Source organism: Erigeron canadensis, chromosome 9 (assembly GCF_010389155.1).
Source record: "Erigeron canadensis isolate Cc75 chromosome 9, C_canadensis_v1, whole genome shotgun sequence".
In the NCBI taxonomy this organism is placed as follows: Eukaryota; Viridiplantae; Streptophyta; class Magnoliopsida; order Asterales; family Asteraceae; genus Erigeron; species Erigeron canadensis.
The window spans coordinates 24,309,002-24,323,900 of NC_057769.1; the positions used below are offsets into that span (position 1 = coordinate 24,309,002).

The 14,899-nt window shown below is 34.0% G+C and overlaps 2 protein-coding genes across 2 annotated transcripts; one reads left to right on the plus strand and one right to left on the minus strand.

The window, feature by feature from the left end:
- The first annotated feature begins 4,092 nt into the window (after nt 1-4,092).
- LOC122581111 (zinc finger CCCH domain-containing protein 14-like) lies at nt 4,093-8,731 on the plus strand. The gene is made up of 3 exons (XM_043753260.1): nt 4,093-4,336; nt 5,873-5,933; nt 7,673-8,731. The coding sequence occupies exons 1-3, from the start codon at nt 4,264-4,266 to the stop codon at nt 8,472-8,474; spliced, it is 936 nt and encodes a 311-aa protein (XP_043609195.1). The 5' UTR covers nt 4,093-4,263; the 3' UTR covers nt 8,475-8,731.
- Nucleotides 8,732-8,818: 87 nt separating this feature from the next.
- On the minus strand, nt 8,819-14,455 carry LOC122581110 (protein N-terminal asparagine amidohydrolase). The gene is made up of 9 exons (XM_043753259.1): nt 14,307-14,455; nt 12,462-12,647; nt 12,153-12,217; nt 11,937-12,042; nt 11,786-11,824; nt 11,017-11,205; nt 10,601-10,779; nt 9,258-9,377; nt 8,819-9,145 (listed from the first exon to the last, which is right to left on the minus strand). Exons 1-9 carry the CDS (start codon nt 14,355-14,357, stop codon nt 9,031-9,033), a joined length of 1,050 nt encoding a protein of 349 aa, XP_043609194.1. The 5' UTR covers nt 14,358-14,455; the 3' UTR covers nt 8,819-9,030.
- Nucleotides 14,456-14,899: the final 444 nt, after the last annotated feature.

Sequence of the window (14,899 nt, forward strand, 5' to 3'; positions counted from 1 at the left end):
ACATAGAAAATAAACATTTGCCATTAAAAAGGAAAAAGAAAGTTGTATTAGAGTGACAGAAATGTAGAATTCCATACTAAAACGCCTAATGTAGTACCAATGGACCATAGGTCATACCTATAAGTCACTGTAATAAAAAAGCCTTGGATTCAAATTTTTCGACATGTCTAGACACACATGACTACGTTGTAAAAACTTTTAGGAATAAGAAAGTATTGGGTTCAATTTTTTCGGCAATGTCCAAGTGTCCAACCATGTCAATGGAGTTGTCTAGAGCTATTATTTGTGGGGTGGACACTAAATAATACTAAAATGACATCCGAAATCAAGACCGTATGGAAGTTAAAACTAATAATACATGATCATAACATAACTTGATTTAGCTGTCCATATGAGAAATATTAATCTAAACTAGTGTTCTAACCCGACTATTGATCGAGGATAACAAATTTCTATCAATTAAAAAATGGAAGAGATGTAGACATAACTTTAAGATGTCATTGGTTACCCCTTTTATACATTTTTTTTTCTTTATTTCTTTTTAATAATGTTCTTATACAATTTTTAAAATGACAAATATAAAAGTATCTGCTATTATATAATGTGTAATAATATTAAACATAACCATAACAATAAGTTAATTACAGAAGCACCACGAATAAACAATGCCAACAAATCTTAATATAATAACCATGTTTTATTATCCCTGATCAATGACCAAGTATAACGCTAGTTTATAAAAGAAGAACCAAATGATGACGTTAATTACAGAAGCACCACTGACAAATAGTGTTAAACGAATCATAACATAACAACTAATGTTTATCTCTGACCAACAACCAAGTAAAGCGATAGTTTGACCAACAAGGATTTGACCTAGTGGTAACCAAACTATATTTATATGTTATATTGTACCTTACTATAGCACGGTACGCATACAATGTGGCGAGAGTGATGGCATTTTGGTGGCGGGGACATCGAGTGGTGTATGTTGATGTAAAGAAGATAATGGAGATATTTTAAAAAGGTAAGAGTTTAAGATGTAAATTAGTAAGATAAGAGTTTAGCATGCAAAATATTTTGTTAAAATTAAATTGGGTAAATTTTTATAACTCTTATCAAAATAGAGGTTTCATTAAAGGCAATTGAATTATTCTCAAACTAACTTTTTTTTGTAACTACTTTTAAAAATGAGAGGGTGGATAATTTTTTTATAAGTATTAAAGATAGGGAAATGCAGCCCTTAGGGTTGCACTTAACGTGTATATAAAATCTGTATTTTTCATATCAAAAGTCCACCCTCAAATTTTATGGTAAGTTTACAACTATTTAATGCAACTTAAATACAACCTTTAAGGTTGCGTTTAACGAAACCCTTAAAGATAAGTTAATTATTTATGATAGGGTAGTCATATTCTTACAACAAAATTTTACCATTTACAACAAAGATACAAACTTTATTGTGCAGGGTACAACTGCATAATGCATATATTGTTGTAGATTGCCAAATTTTGTTGTAAGAATATCATTTCCTAATATAATAAGTTGATTATTTAGTTTCATTTCAAAAAAATAAAATCAAGTCTTTTTCATTGGGGTGAATATCCCCTCAAGTTAATTTCAACTTCAGGGGTCAAGTTAAAAGAATGTCAACCGATAGTGGTATTGATTTCATTATTTATAATATATGTGATAAGTGTAAAAGTTCATAAATATTTATAGATGTGGTGATGTTAGTACTTAGTACCATCAAAATTGATAAATTTACCACATAATATAAATATTGTACAAGTGTTTGATGCATAGTTGTAATAAGTTTATTAATTTTTATGGAAATTGATTGATCCTCCTAACATTTTAGCCTAATAATCCTCATAATAGTGTAAAATTTTGACATGTGTAATCCACTAATTATCTTTCCTCATCATCCCCTTCATTTTTCTATGTGGCTTGATCCTATAATTAATAGAATTATTAGGTTGATTATTTAGAAACATCTATCATTTTTCTCAATTTTTATGGTAAGAATATCAATGCATCATTTATAAGCTTAAATTTTTTTTTATAAACAACAATAAATGTTTATGGAAAGGGATTTTTGCATATATCCCCTTTAAAACTACACTAAATACATATATACCCAATCTATATTTAAATTAACAAATATACCCAATTTTATCATATAAATTTATATTTTTATCCAATTATATTTTTTACATTAAAAATACTTAAATTTTTGACAATTTTACCCTCTCATTCTTAACCATCATCGATCCATTCAAAATTCATACAATTAATAACACCTAAAAATCTCAATGGATTATCAAATGCAAAGAGCAACAAGTATTTATTCCAAAAAACAAAATATCGAAATCCACATTCTTCTGTCAACAAATAAACTATCCACCATCATAAGTGTAGCTTGCCAAATTAAATTGTAGCTCCTATGAACCTTCACTTTTCTTGGTTTAACTTTGATTTCTTATTTCCTGAAGCCTTTGTATTCTTTCCATGTCCCCTAAATAAGTAAAGATGTTAGCATTCTACTTTATGATTTCGAAGCAAACAAAAAAACAGATCATAAAATCATAACCTTTTGTTAGTTGACGCTTTGTAATGAGGTGAACTTTGAGATGCTTGAGTTTCCGAATTCTTGCATCTTTGTTGATGATGTCCATACTCACCACAGCTGCAACACTTATGTCTTCTTTTGGGCTCATCATAGGCTTGAATTCTATTCTTTCTTGGTCGTCCAGGCGGACGTTTCAGAATAGGTGGGAATATCTTTTCTGTCGTTTCTATATGTACCCATTCATCCTTTGAACGCAATGGAGCTATTTCCAACTCATAAGCTTGTTTATATTTCTGAATTGTGAAATATGGGTCGACATATGCGTCCCAATTATTATCTCTTTTAAAAGCTATGAAAGCAACCGCATGTACACAAGAAAGACCCGTTACTTGCCACACCCGACAAGTACAATTCCTCTCATTTAGTGTAACCTCCCATCACTTTCCTTTGTACTTCACTTCAGCTTGTTTATATAGATACATGGAAAAGTTTTCTCCAAGAAACAAATCTCTTAATACAATACATATATCTAGTTACCATATATGAACATCCATTTAATATTTATTCATAATAATAAAAGTATTATATAACCACTTTTTTTTCTATGTTGAATATTGATATATTTGTTGTATAATTAGACATAATGATAATGATTATTGAAGCTTTAATCCAATCAAAATAGATGCTTTAATCCACTTCTTTTAGGGTACTCCTTTTTGCCACTCCTTCTTACTTTTTCTTCTCCTCCCCGTCTTTTCTCCACTTGCGCGGAGTATCTCTCCATCTCCCCCTACTCAAATAAGGATAAAAAACAAGAAACGATGGAAAAAAAAAGTGGATAGAAGGGTGGAGACCAAGCGGGCGGCGCCACGCTCCCCACCCTCCCACCTATTAGGTACCGGTGGGGCGGAACGGTGTTACACACGGTGACCAACTGCTACCGCTTTGGTCATCGGCGTACTCCGTCCACCCTTATTCTAGTATTTATATTGTGGAAAATTTTGAAAGTGTTAAATCATGTTCAACATACACTTCTTTTCTGAAACTATATAATGGTAAACAACTTGATTTTGGGAGACATAATTGATTTTTATAGTCCTTGAGAATTAATTCAGAGGTTAAAAGGACACTCTCTATTCATGAGGTCTTGTGTTCAAGGTTTGTGGTGGATATAGAAAGTTCTTCTTTGAGGGCTTAACCAGGTTCAAGTCTGTGGGGCAAAGTTTACTCCAATTAATCGTAGTGCCTTTAAACAGATTAGTAGGGGGTTTTCCTCTCATCAAATATTTGAAATACTAAAATAGACATTTTTATTTTGAGAGCTCTCTAGCCAGGACCCGATTATCCCCACTATCGAATCGATACAGGTTGAAACGAAATTCATGTAAAAAATGAATTTTTCCACAAATAAGATATTTATATGCTATTTATTTACTCGTATAACTTTCCATTAAATTAAAGTCTATAAATATAAACAAATCAAATCCACACCGATCGATCCAATCCAATATAAACATAAACAATACTAGAATAATAGGAACCCGAAATAAGTAGAACCGGTACGAATAAGGAACAACCTAAAAACCTCTCAATTTCTCTCCCCCTTTTTGAAACCCTAAAAAAGCCCCCTTATTAATTAATAATAATAATTATTATTATTATTAGGGTTTTTGGGCCAAATTGTTTGTGAGATGGATCGTAAAAGAGGAAGACAAGATGGCGGCTGGAATGGAGCTCCGAAACGACACCGTGACTCCTCCTCCGGTTAGTCTCTCTATCTTCATTGCTTCAGATCTGTTTTATATCTATATATATTATATTATTATTATTGTTATGCATTTGTGATTCATTCTTTAAGACCATCTTTTAACAATCACACTGAAACTTTAATTTATCAGTGCCAAACTAAAAAGTAAAAACCCTAATAATCACACTGAACCACTTTTATAACCATCACACTGAGAAGTCAGTTTGTTGGTGCCTTGTCATTGTAGCAAACATACCCTTACATGCCAAAAACTTAAAAAAAAAAAAAAGAAAAAACCCAACACGCCCAATTGATCCATGTGGTGGCCGCCAAACCGAACTAACGTGCCGAAGCCCGGCTCGTTGGGACGTCAAAGATGGTCTAAGAAAAATTGTGTTTGCATAATAATTATATTGATTATTCAGTAATCTTACTATATGTATATATATGTTTTATTTTAATAGTTTATAGATTATGATGAATGAGCTAAACTTCTTGTATTAAAAAGCTTTCTAATTTTTAATGTTCGGTTGCTACTTATCATTTTTTTTCGGGCTATTATGTACATTAGCTTATTTCATATCAAAAAGTTGGTCAATGATACATATTGACTAAGTTTTGACTTTTGTAAGCCTGATAGCTAATAGTGATGTGAGGGTTATTTATATCTTGAATTACGGAAAGGATTTACTTATTCGTGGAATCGGGGTTTACTATTATGTGTTAAGATCTTTCTGTGTTGTTTGAAAGAGTTGCGAGTTTTTTTTGCTGTATAGAGCTTACAATACATTGTAGCTATGAGTGTAAGGTTTCATTTGTGAAGTCTTTAGGTACATTTGTTTAAACATTGTGGAACTTGTTATCTTATGTTAAGTTATTGTAAATAGGAGATGGAACTAATTAGTAGTAATAAATAATTTTTGTTATGCTTAAAGTATATGTTTCACTCTTCTTGCATCACGAGAACATCAATGGTTGGTTAAATACACAGTTAATGTTAACGGGACAGTTAGTTCGAATCTTTTATCGAGTCGACTACATTTGAAGTGATATGTGCCTATGTGATTCTAGGTTTGAACATAAGTGCTTCATGGAGTAAGGAATTTTTTCTCTTCATAAATTACTAATATTCTTTTTGTTTGTTTCGTTTAGTCATTTTACTTGTTATATTACATATGAGTCATTTAAAGATAGCTATGTGTACCGATTGGGTTTGTTAATGTTTGTAGCTGATTAGTTGTCTACCAAAGATCAGATTTTTTACGTAAAACAGTTGGATATATAGTTTACCGGTTAGAAAATGACCCAAATGATACACAACCATCTTATAGTGACCAAGATGTAAAAAAGTACAATGTCTAATACGGCACGACAAAAAATATTGGTTTCTATTCAAGAAAACCTCGTCGATATTTTTTTAATATGTGGTTATCAATGTCAATGATCTGCTGATAAGTAATTATGATGTGAGTCTGGATGTTAAAAGCTTATTAATTCTCAGAAATATGTTCAAATATAGTTAACTGAAACAAGGTAATTAATTTTTGCAACAGAAATGGACTCCTTTACACCTGGTGTAGGAAGCAAATCAAAGCCGTGCACGAAGTTTTTCAGGTTATAATCTTAACTTATACAAGATAAATACAATGTAATTCTCTAAATTTTAACCCGGCAGAAAGTTGTCTAATAAAATACGAAGTCTCCACTCTAAAACACCATATGGTGCAATTTGGGAGGAATACTATAAATGGCCATGGTTGCAGCTGGAATTACTGTAAGATTGATTGTTGGAGTAGGAAAATGTCAATTGGTAATGATCTCTATTGTTTGGCTGAATTACCATTCAGATTAAAAGATTACACACAATTTAATAGCCTCTGTCTGGTAATGTGACTTTCTCTTAGTTGAGCTTATATTTTGGATGTTGAAATACACTCATCTGGTTACTAAACCTTGCAAAACTAATTAGCATATGTAGTCTTGTTAAACTGAGCAGAAATTTATATATATGTTTCTTTTATTATTTTCTGTGACTTTCTCTTAGTTGAGCTTATATTTTGGATGTTGAAATACACTCATCTGGTTACTAAACCTTGCAAAACTAATTAGCATATGTAGTCTTGTTAAACTAATTAGCATCTTTAATTATTTTCTGTCATGCACTTGATGTGAAGTTTTCTTCTACTTGGTGTCATTAAAAATGTAAATAGTGGTTTCGGCAAAGTGAGTTTTAGTCTTGTCTTCCAAATTTTTTTGCCAAGTTTTTGTTGATGTGTTCTTCTAGAGGTTTTCTGGATGTATCTAGATCTAATAACTGTTTGAGATCTGCATGCTTCCTGTATGACGTGTATGTCTGCTGGGCGTGGGTTTGTGCTAATTTGAAAGGATTAGTGGCAAAAGTTATGTGTTTTCGGTAAATTTGTTTTCTGGAGTTTTCATCTAGTCTTTTGTTTGATCAAGCAAGTCATTTGTCAAGCAGATGGTTTCATGCATATGTTAACTTTCTTAATGTCAGGAAGGCTTTTTTGCTGTTTGTGGAACTGTAGGTGTTTTATTTCACTTACATGGTTGTCAGCCCAGGTTTATAGAATTTATTGTGATTGTTCACTCGTAGATTGTCATTAATGCTTTAATGAGAAAACAGAGCAGCCATGGAACTGACATATGATGGCCATCTGCATTCCTTTGTTAGTTTTTAACATGGTTTTTTGAAAGGTCTAGATGGTCATCGGTAGCATGGAGCTTTAAAAAAGTTTATACCCTAGTGCGGTCGAATCTTGCATAACGTACCAATTTTAACATAATCTCATCAATCAAAAAGTTTCTGCTATTGTTTCTGTAAATTCTTTAAAAATGCAAAGTTAAGCAAATGCTGCAACTGCCTATCTTCTTTCTCAATTATCATGAGAACAAGGAGGTCGTGTAAGTGCAAAGTATGCCGGGCTAACAAGTTTGGTTAGATATTTATCTAGTTGAATATTCTGGCCTAGTTGCCTAAAAGGGTCTACCTCCTAAAATGCTTTTTTTAAAACACAGATGATGTGACATATTATATGTGCGCATCTCATCATATAAACTTGTCTTTTAGAAAAATAAAAAAGGTCATTGTCATCAATTGGCACGTAATTAGTCAAAGTTGCTATAAATTACATGTTACATAGCACTATTCTTAAATTAAGTTGATTGTTATTACAGTATTCTAGTTTTTGTAGGTTATATAAATGAATAAGCTAATAACGGTGTTGAGAACTCGACCACTATCCTGTTAGGGCCCAAAAGTCATTAGAGGCTTAAAATGTTTGTGGCACCTTCACCATTTATTGGTTTCTCATATTTGTGTTTGGGTGATGCAGCACTTCTGGTTGCCCATTTGGTGAAGGATGTCACTTCCTACACTACGTCCCTGGCGGTTACAGTGCTGTGAAACAGTCTTCAAATGCGGGAGCCCCCCCTGGAAGAAAACCTCCTATGCAACAACCATTTATCGACGGTCCACTCAAAAGTAAGCTCTGTAACAGAATCAACACCCCTGAAGGATGCAAATTTGGCGACCAATGCCGATTTGCACACAGTGAATTGGAGCTCAGTACCAGACCAGCATTCCCAGTTTTTGAAGATCCCCGTCAACTCCCAGTCAACTATGGTACTGGCTATCAAGGGCGGATGGAACCAGGCCCACCTGGTCTGGCAGCTGCATCTAACTTTGGTCAGTCTGCTGCAGCAGCCAACTTTGGACAGTCCGCAACTGCTAAAATCAGCATAGATGCGGCTCTTGCTGGGCCCATCATTGGGAAAGGCGGGGTGAATTCTAAGCAGATAAGCCGAGTTACTGGGGTGAAATTAGCCATAAGAGATAATGAGACGGACCCAAGCCAAAAGAATATTGAGCTTGAAGGAAGCTTTGATCAGATCCAACAGGCAAGTGCCATGGTGCATGAACTGATTGTGAACATTGGTTCTGGTGGTGGTGGGGGTGGTCCAAATGGTCCGCCCCCAAGAAAACCTGGTGGTTTTCAGCAGCACGGTGGGCAAGGGCATGGTGGTTTTGATGCAAGTAAAGTCAAGACAAAGATGTGTGAGAACTTTGCTAAGGGGCAGTGTACCTTTGGGGAGAGGTGTCATTTTGCGCATGGTCAAAATGAGCTTCGTAGGTAGGCAGCATGTTTTGGTGTTGTCGTTTCTTTCAACATAACTTGGTGTCATAAAATATTGTTGTAGGAAACAGTTTGTGGGCTGTGGGTAAACAGGAATATATTAGGATTCATGACATTCATTTAAGTTTTGGTAAACTGATTCTTTTCTTTGTTGCTGCTATCTATTATGCATTCGAACTTCAGGCTGCTATCGGATATGGATGTGTTTTTATATTCAATGTGAGAAGTTTACTTAACATCTCATAGCTTTTCTTCACACATATTTCATTATTCTACATCTTTCGTTTGTTTTTTATCTTTATTTCACAAACGTTTGACTATTAGTAACATACAGAATAACAGAAATATAACCAACTCAATGTCTTAGAATAGTGCTAAGGTTTTAATTTTAACTGATGAGATGATAGTTATGTGATCATAATATGAATATACAACACATTTATGCACAAAATCAGACCGACATCACATAGTACACACACCCAAGCAGGCAAGGCACCGCCGTCTCGAACAATCATATGTGAATAATGACATCTCAATTGAAGAGTTAGTGTGAAGAACTATATTTCCATGGACATTACCCAGTTGTTATTTGCAGTCCTGTTAAATACACGTGGCAGTTTCGCAGTAAAGACCTCTCTCCAATCTGGATGTTGAATTAGGTACTCCCATACCCTAAAACATGAGTCCCGTTAAACAAAAATCCAATATTTACAGAAACACTGTACTTCTAAATCTGGCTCCTAAGTAATTGAAAACATATTAGATTTAAGAAACATTAATGTACCTTTTCTGAGTATCAACAAAATCTGGACCCTCTGCAGAAGGTGATGTTGAAGTAGTAAGAAGAATTTCCTTATCAGAGCGGTGTCTCATCAACGAGGCAATACGTACTTGACGCATGCTCCTGTTAACAACGGACACCATTATTATCATTTATCAACCACACTGTAATATCAACATATAAGTAAGCCATGAACAAATTCTTTCTTTGTTAGGCTTAATTTAATGTCTTTCCTGGTAAATGTATTTAAAGACCATAATCTTGTACACATGTAGATGTAGAAACTTGAAAGCGACTGGACATCTGGTTTAGAAATGACCTTCATAACTTGGAATTATTTCTTAAAGATCATGTGCAAATGAATAAATCTAGATAAAAAATCTAAGATCAAAGTGGGCAGTTCAACAGGTCAGAATTGCATATATGCCAAGGTATGAAACAGTTACCAGACTGATCTGAAAGAGGTTCAATACCAGTTAAAACCTGTTAGGTCCCAAACAGGACAGGATAGGACCAAGAGACTTGAAACTCAGGCTGTTGAAGACCGAGTCATAGAACCCATTTTTTACTATGACTGAAACCAGGAACCATATTAAGTACCTTACTCGTTATTGTCAATAAAAAACCTCAGTTTGATTTATTGGTGGGGCGATGACCCTCTGCTGAAGATACAGGTAACCCATAAGAAACTGGACAAATTGGATTTGACACAACTGACTGTAAGTGGTTTGATTGAGGGGCAAACCGGAAGTGGCAGCCACATGGCTATCTAATCCAATCTTCACAACCCCATATGGGAGATATGCATATGGTAAACTTTATCGATTTTGTGTAAACGCTGTATGGAGAATGATACGAAAAAAAGTTCCAAAAATCCCTTGTTAAATATTAGTAGGGTTCTCCCAATGTATTCCACATCATACTGGAATATTGCAGCTAGTCATGGGTGGTAAATTACCTACATATGACTGAATGAAAGCTTAGAATATTCCACCGGGATGTCGTATTTATTACTTTCTATTGTGTGAAGCTGAACAGGAGACATATGAGCATTTGTTCTTTAGGTGTTTGTATTCTGCAAGTGTGTTCGCAATACATACAACCTCTTGATTCACAAATCAATGAGATAGATTATTATAGTGACTCATTTGGTTTTATAATCATAACTAGAAGAAAAAAAAACTCTTACGCGTCAACCAAACCCAACCTTTTCCCATTCGGTTAGTAATAAAAGATGGTATATATCATCCGGAACCAGGTTTAATCTGTTTCCCAAACTGCCCATCTTGCCACCTTTGGTTCAAAAAAACAACAGGTTTAAGCAGAAATAAGAAGAGAAACTTTACCAAGAAAATGGCGTGATGACAAATCGGTCTGTTTGAGTTTCATATGCCTCTAGTAACCGGCCAGTCCATCTAGGGTCCTCAAAAGAAGCACCTAAACGAATCCTCCTGATGATTTCATCAGGGCATCTTGTGCTTCTATCAAAACTGGCTGGAACAGCCGAACCACTGGATGTCTCCACCTGAAGGTGATTTATTAGAGAGCATAGGAAACAAATGGTGCTTCATCAATATTAAAGTGAAACAGCATAACTAGTCAAAAATTATCATTGGATATAACACGGTGGCAACAATTGCACACGTGATATTGATTCTATTCAAATTAGTTCAAGCTTCTACACAATATACTGAAGATATCGAAGGAATACAAGACAAACATACATGGCAGAGAGATAAGAGGAAATGGAGATATAACTGACCAAGAGCCCATGGAATATTGGATATGCATTTCCTTCAGAGTCCCATCTTGTGTTATGCTTTAGGACTTGGAAGTTCTGAATTTGAAACGTCACCTTGTGCTCTGCTAATAATTGTACTATTTTGATGCACAGTGGCAAGGAGTAACCTTCTATTTCTGAATATGGGTCAGATCCAGGATCGTAATTTCCCTGATCCAAAACATGTAAAACAAAGTGAACTTTCATTTTTCTACCTGAGGAAGTTTAAGATATTGTTCATTATAAATTGTCCAGGGTTAGATTGCTACTTCTGAGTGGGTGAGCTAGAGGTGGCAAAACAGACGGGTTAGAAAGGTCTGGTAACGGGTCAAAAAGGTAACTGTCAGTCACAGATCAGATTCCGTTGATCCACCAACACTTTTTTCTGCATCTTTCTGATTTACAACATAAGTGATCAAATAGTGTAAACATGTTTTCAAAACTCTATATTACATAAAATGATAGCAGAATGTTTTTAAAGGATTTAGGCCTTCGTATGAACAAGATAAGCTTTTAATGTGCTTATGTGAGCTTTCACCAGTACAACACACTTGACATCTTTCCTTTATATATACCTCCAATGTGGTTATCCCTTAATCCGTGATCAAAAGAATTTAACTGAACTGACCCATTACATTTTAATAAGTATTGATATAAAACATGGCCAAACATTTTACTTGAGTTATAAAATGAGTGAGACCAAACAACACATCCTTAAATTCATAGGCAAAGTAGAGATTGTTGAACCGACTTGAGGAGCAGAATCCTCGAATGCGCCAACAAGATGAACCTGCATTAACACCATTTAACAAGAAATAAAATCTAAGCAAGTTCATACCAAGATATATAATTTGTGATTAAAAAATTGAAGATTATTTAGTTACAAGGATAGAGAGCAATACATCCAAAATTGCATCGTCATTATCATCGTAATCAGAAACTAATGACAACATCTGTGAGAGGCCAATATCAACAACACTTGGGGAATCCAAATGAGCGATGGACGTCCTACAATCACGGTAATCACACTTTCAAGAGTTAATAATTAGTCAATGCTGAAGATGAGTTAAGATACTAACAGAGATGATATTTTTTGACACATGGAAATGGATTCTTACATGCCACTTTTGCGATTTCTTATGACAATGCCAACACATGTAGTTGCTTCATCGGTGCCGACGACCTTCACAGCAAGGAGAGATGGTCATTTTTCGAATAGATTACATTCAAAATAACAACTAGTACATTTATACAATCTCTATGTTGTAAAACTATATCCACTTCTATACTTTGATTAGCGTGTGTAATTTGATTTGTAAGATGCAAATTTGGTACTTGGAAATTTACAATCCAAAAGTGGAATAAGTTACTTCTCTAGGGTATGGGCCCAAAAAGTGCATATTGTTTCTTAAAAATTAACAAGATACCTCCACAAGTGCAGGATCTACAATAGCATACTCTCTTTGAAAGACATACACACATTTAGTTTGCACAGAACTCTCTGACCCGGATTCTTCAGAAACGGAGAACTTTCTTTCTGGGATTGCACAGAGTGAGCGTGAGGCAGATACCAAATATGGGTGCTCCAGTAAAGCAATTACCATGTCATAGCCCTGCTCATTATCACAAGTTTCAGTAGTCATAAAATGTATAACATCCCTTAAACAAAAACAAACTTAATCCATCAAAACGCATTAGAAGTTTTACACTAGAAAGCCTAGTTTGAGCTTTACTTTACATATTTAAGCTAACAACTCAAGTGAAACACATGGGACATCTTTGCAATCTGACATCGAGGATGGAAGAGCAAGAAAATAGATAGTTGGTCATATTTTGACGTCAACCTTTCTTTGCCGATAGAGTATTCTGGATATAGGTGATCTTTACTCATTTAGTTCTTTTTTCTCCTTTTCTTTCTTTGTGTGGTAGGCATGCTACCACAGTACCACACCATCATTTTGTACAGTTTAATAAATTTAGAAAATTTACCAGATTACAACCCTTTTACTCAAAAAAAAATGTTTGATTAACATTAACCTACTTAAATAGTTAGGATCCACCTTCTTTCTTCAAAGATTATGTAATGTCTAGCAAGATTATGGCAGTCACCAAAAAACTTCAGCCTAAATTTCAGGCATGACATAAGATGGATGAAGATAAGAGGTCAGCAGTACTTAGATCAAGGTATCCAACGAGCTGTTCTCCAATGAAGAAAAGTCCAGGCCCATTTGGTTCTAAGAATTTAAGGGATGTAAAGGAATTTGAAATTTCTTATGTTAACCTAATATAACAAGGAAGATAATTCAAATTTCTTTCCACCAACTTCTCATAAATTCTTTAAACCATAAATTCTTGGGACCGAAAAACCAAGGGGAGAGAAACAGAGAACATCAGAGAAAAATTAAAGAAAATATATACTGTAATATACATACTAGACTAGTAGCATACTGGAAAGCGACAAACTTCAAAAGTCTGCTGGATCTTACTAATGACTAAAATTATGTTTAGCATAATTCTTTGTTTTTCATCCAATCTATAAACACAACATGAAACAAAAAGGACAAACAAGATATTGGTGATTTAACCCTCATCGACAATATATATGTAACTGATATTTACAACAACAAGACCCAATCCCTTGGCGGGGTATGGGGGAGGTGAGATGTAGACAGTCTTACCTCTACCCAAAGGTAGAGAGACTGCTTCCAATAGGGACCTCCGGCCACAAAGAGATGAAAATCGAAGAGTGAAGAACTCAAGACCAAAAGGATTTTACTTCAAGCTCATAAACGTCGTTAGGAGATGCATAGCACATGCTTGTATAAGCTAATCTGATTCTGGACATGACATAATACTTTACTTGAAAAGAACTTAACATTTTTATCTTAACTAATCCAATCATCGATCTCGTGTAACCCTATCTGCTGTTGTCGAAATACTACTTTCTTATAGCGCATCTAACACGATCCGAAGTTAATTTTTTTTTTTCCTGGTTAACCATTGATCATTACCAATTCCACACAAAAACTGCCCAACACAATATTCTGGACTCTATTTTAAATCTTACCTAAAAATACAGGAAAATTACAAATATCCCCAATTTAAGAATGATAGATATTCACCCATTTGTCCTAAACAAGCATACATAGTTAATGGATATTTGTCCCATTAACCTAAGATCATCTTTAAATGTCGGTTTGTACCGGCGTATTTGGGACTAAGAGAAGAATAATGATTAAGATTTGACGGAATGTTTAATGAATTAATAATACCTCAAGGGAAGAAGAATCCGACAGAAAGTGAACTCCATTAACGTAAATCATGATCTTCTTGTTAGTGATCAAAGTCAAGTAATGTATTTTGAAGCCCTATGGTATGGTAAGGTTGTCTTTTTCATGTTTTTAGTTTTATTTCATGAAATATGAAATAGGCTAAATTACATCAATCATATTAGAGGTTTTTTTTTTTTTTTTTTTTTTTTTTTTTTTTTTTAAAACTACAATTGTCATATACTCATTTGGAAAAATCATAGTGCAATATGGAAAAAAGAAATTAATGTATAACATATGTCATTTTTTTATTATTTGAAATACGCTTATTATTATCAAAAAAATTATACTGATCATACTTAAACCTAACGAAAATTGACAGATCGTTAAGTTTCGTGAAGCACACAAAAGATAAAAATGTTTTTCGAAGTTAGATATGATGATGGAAGATGCTTTAATTACCTAGGTAAATGTTCATTTACAACCCTCATTACCTATATACTAAAAAGTAAGTAATTTTTAGTTATAATAGGTAATTTGATTTTCTTTAAGCTCTATTGATTTTCATTTTATATACATATTGGAGCTGGTATGTT

Coding starts and splice junctions, on each gene's coding strand:
- LOC122581111 (XM_043753260.1), top strand. CDS start 4,264: ATGGATCGTAAAAGAGGAAGACAAGATGGCGGCTGGAATGGAGCTCCG. Junction 4,337..5,872: donor ACACCGTGACTCCTCCTCCG/GTTAGTCTCTCT, acceptor TTTTTGCAACAG/AAATGGACTCCTTTACACCT. Junction 5,934..7,672: donor CCGTGCACGAAGTTTTTCAG/GTTATAATCTTA, acceptor TGGGTGATGCAG/CACTTCTGGTTGCCCATTTG.
- LOC122581110 (XM_043753259.1), bottom strand. CDS start 14,357: ATGATTTACGTTAATGGAGTTCACTTTCTGTCGGATTCTTCTTCCCTT. Junction 12,218..12,461: donor TAGATCCTGCACTTGTGGAG/GTATCTTGTTAA, acceptor CTTGCTGTGAAG/GTCGTCGGCACCGATGAAGC. Junction 9,146..9,257: donor TTTGTTGATACTCAGAAAAG/GTACATTAATGT, acceptor CTCATGTTTTAG/GGTATGGGAGTACCTAATTC.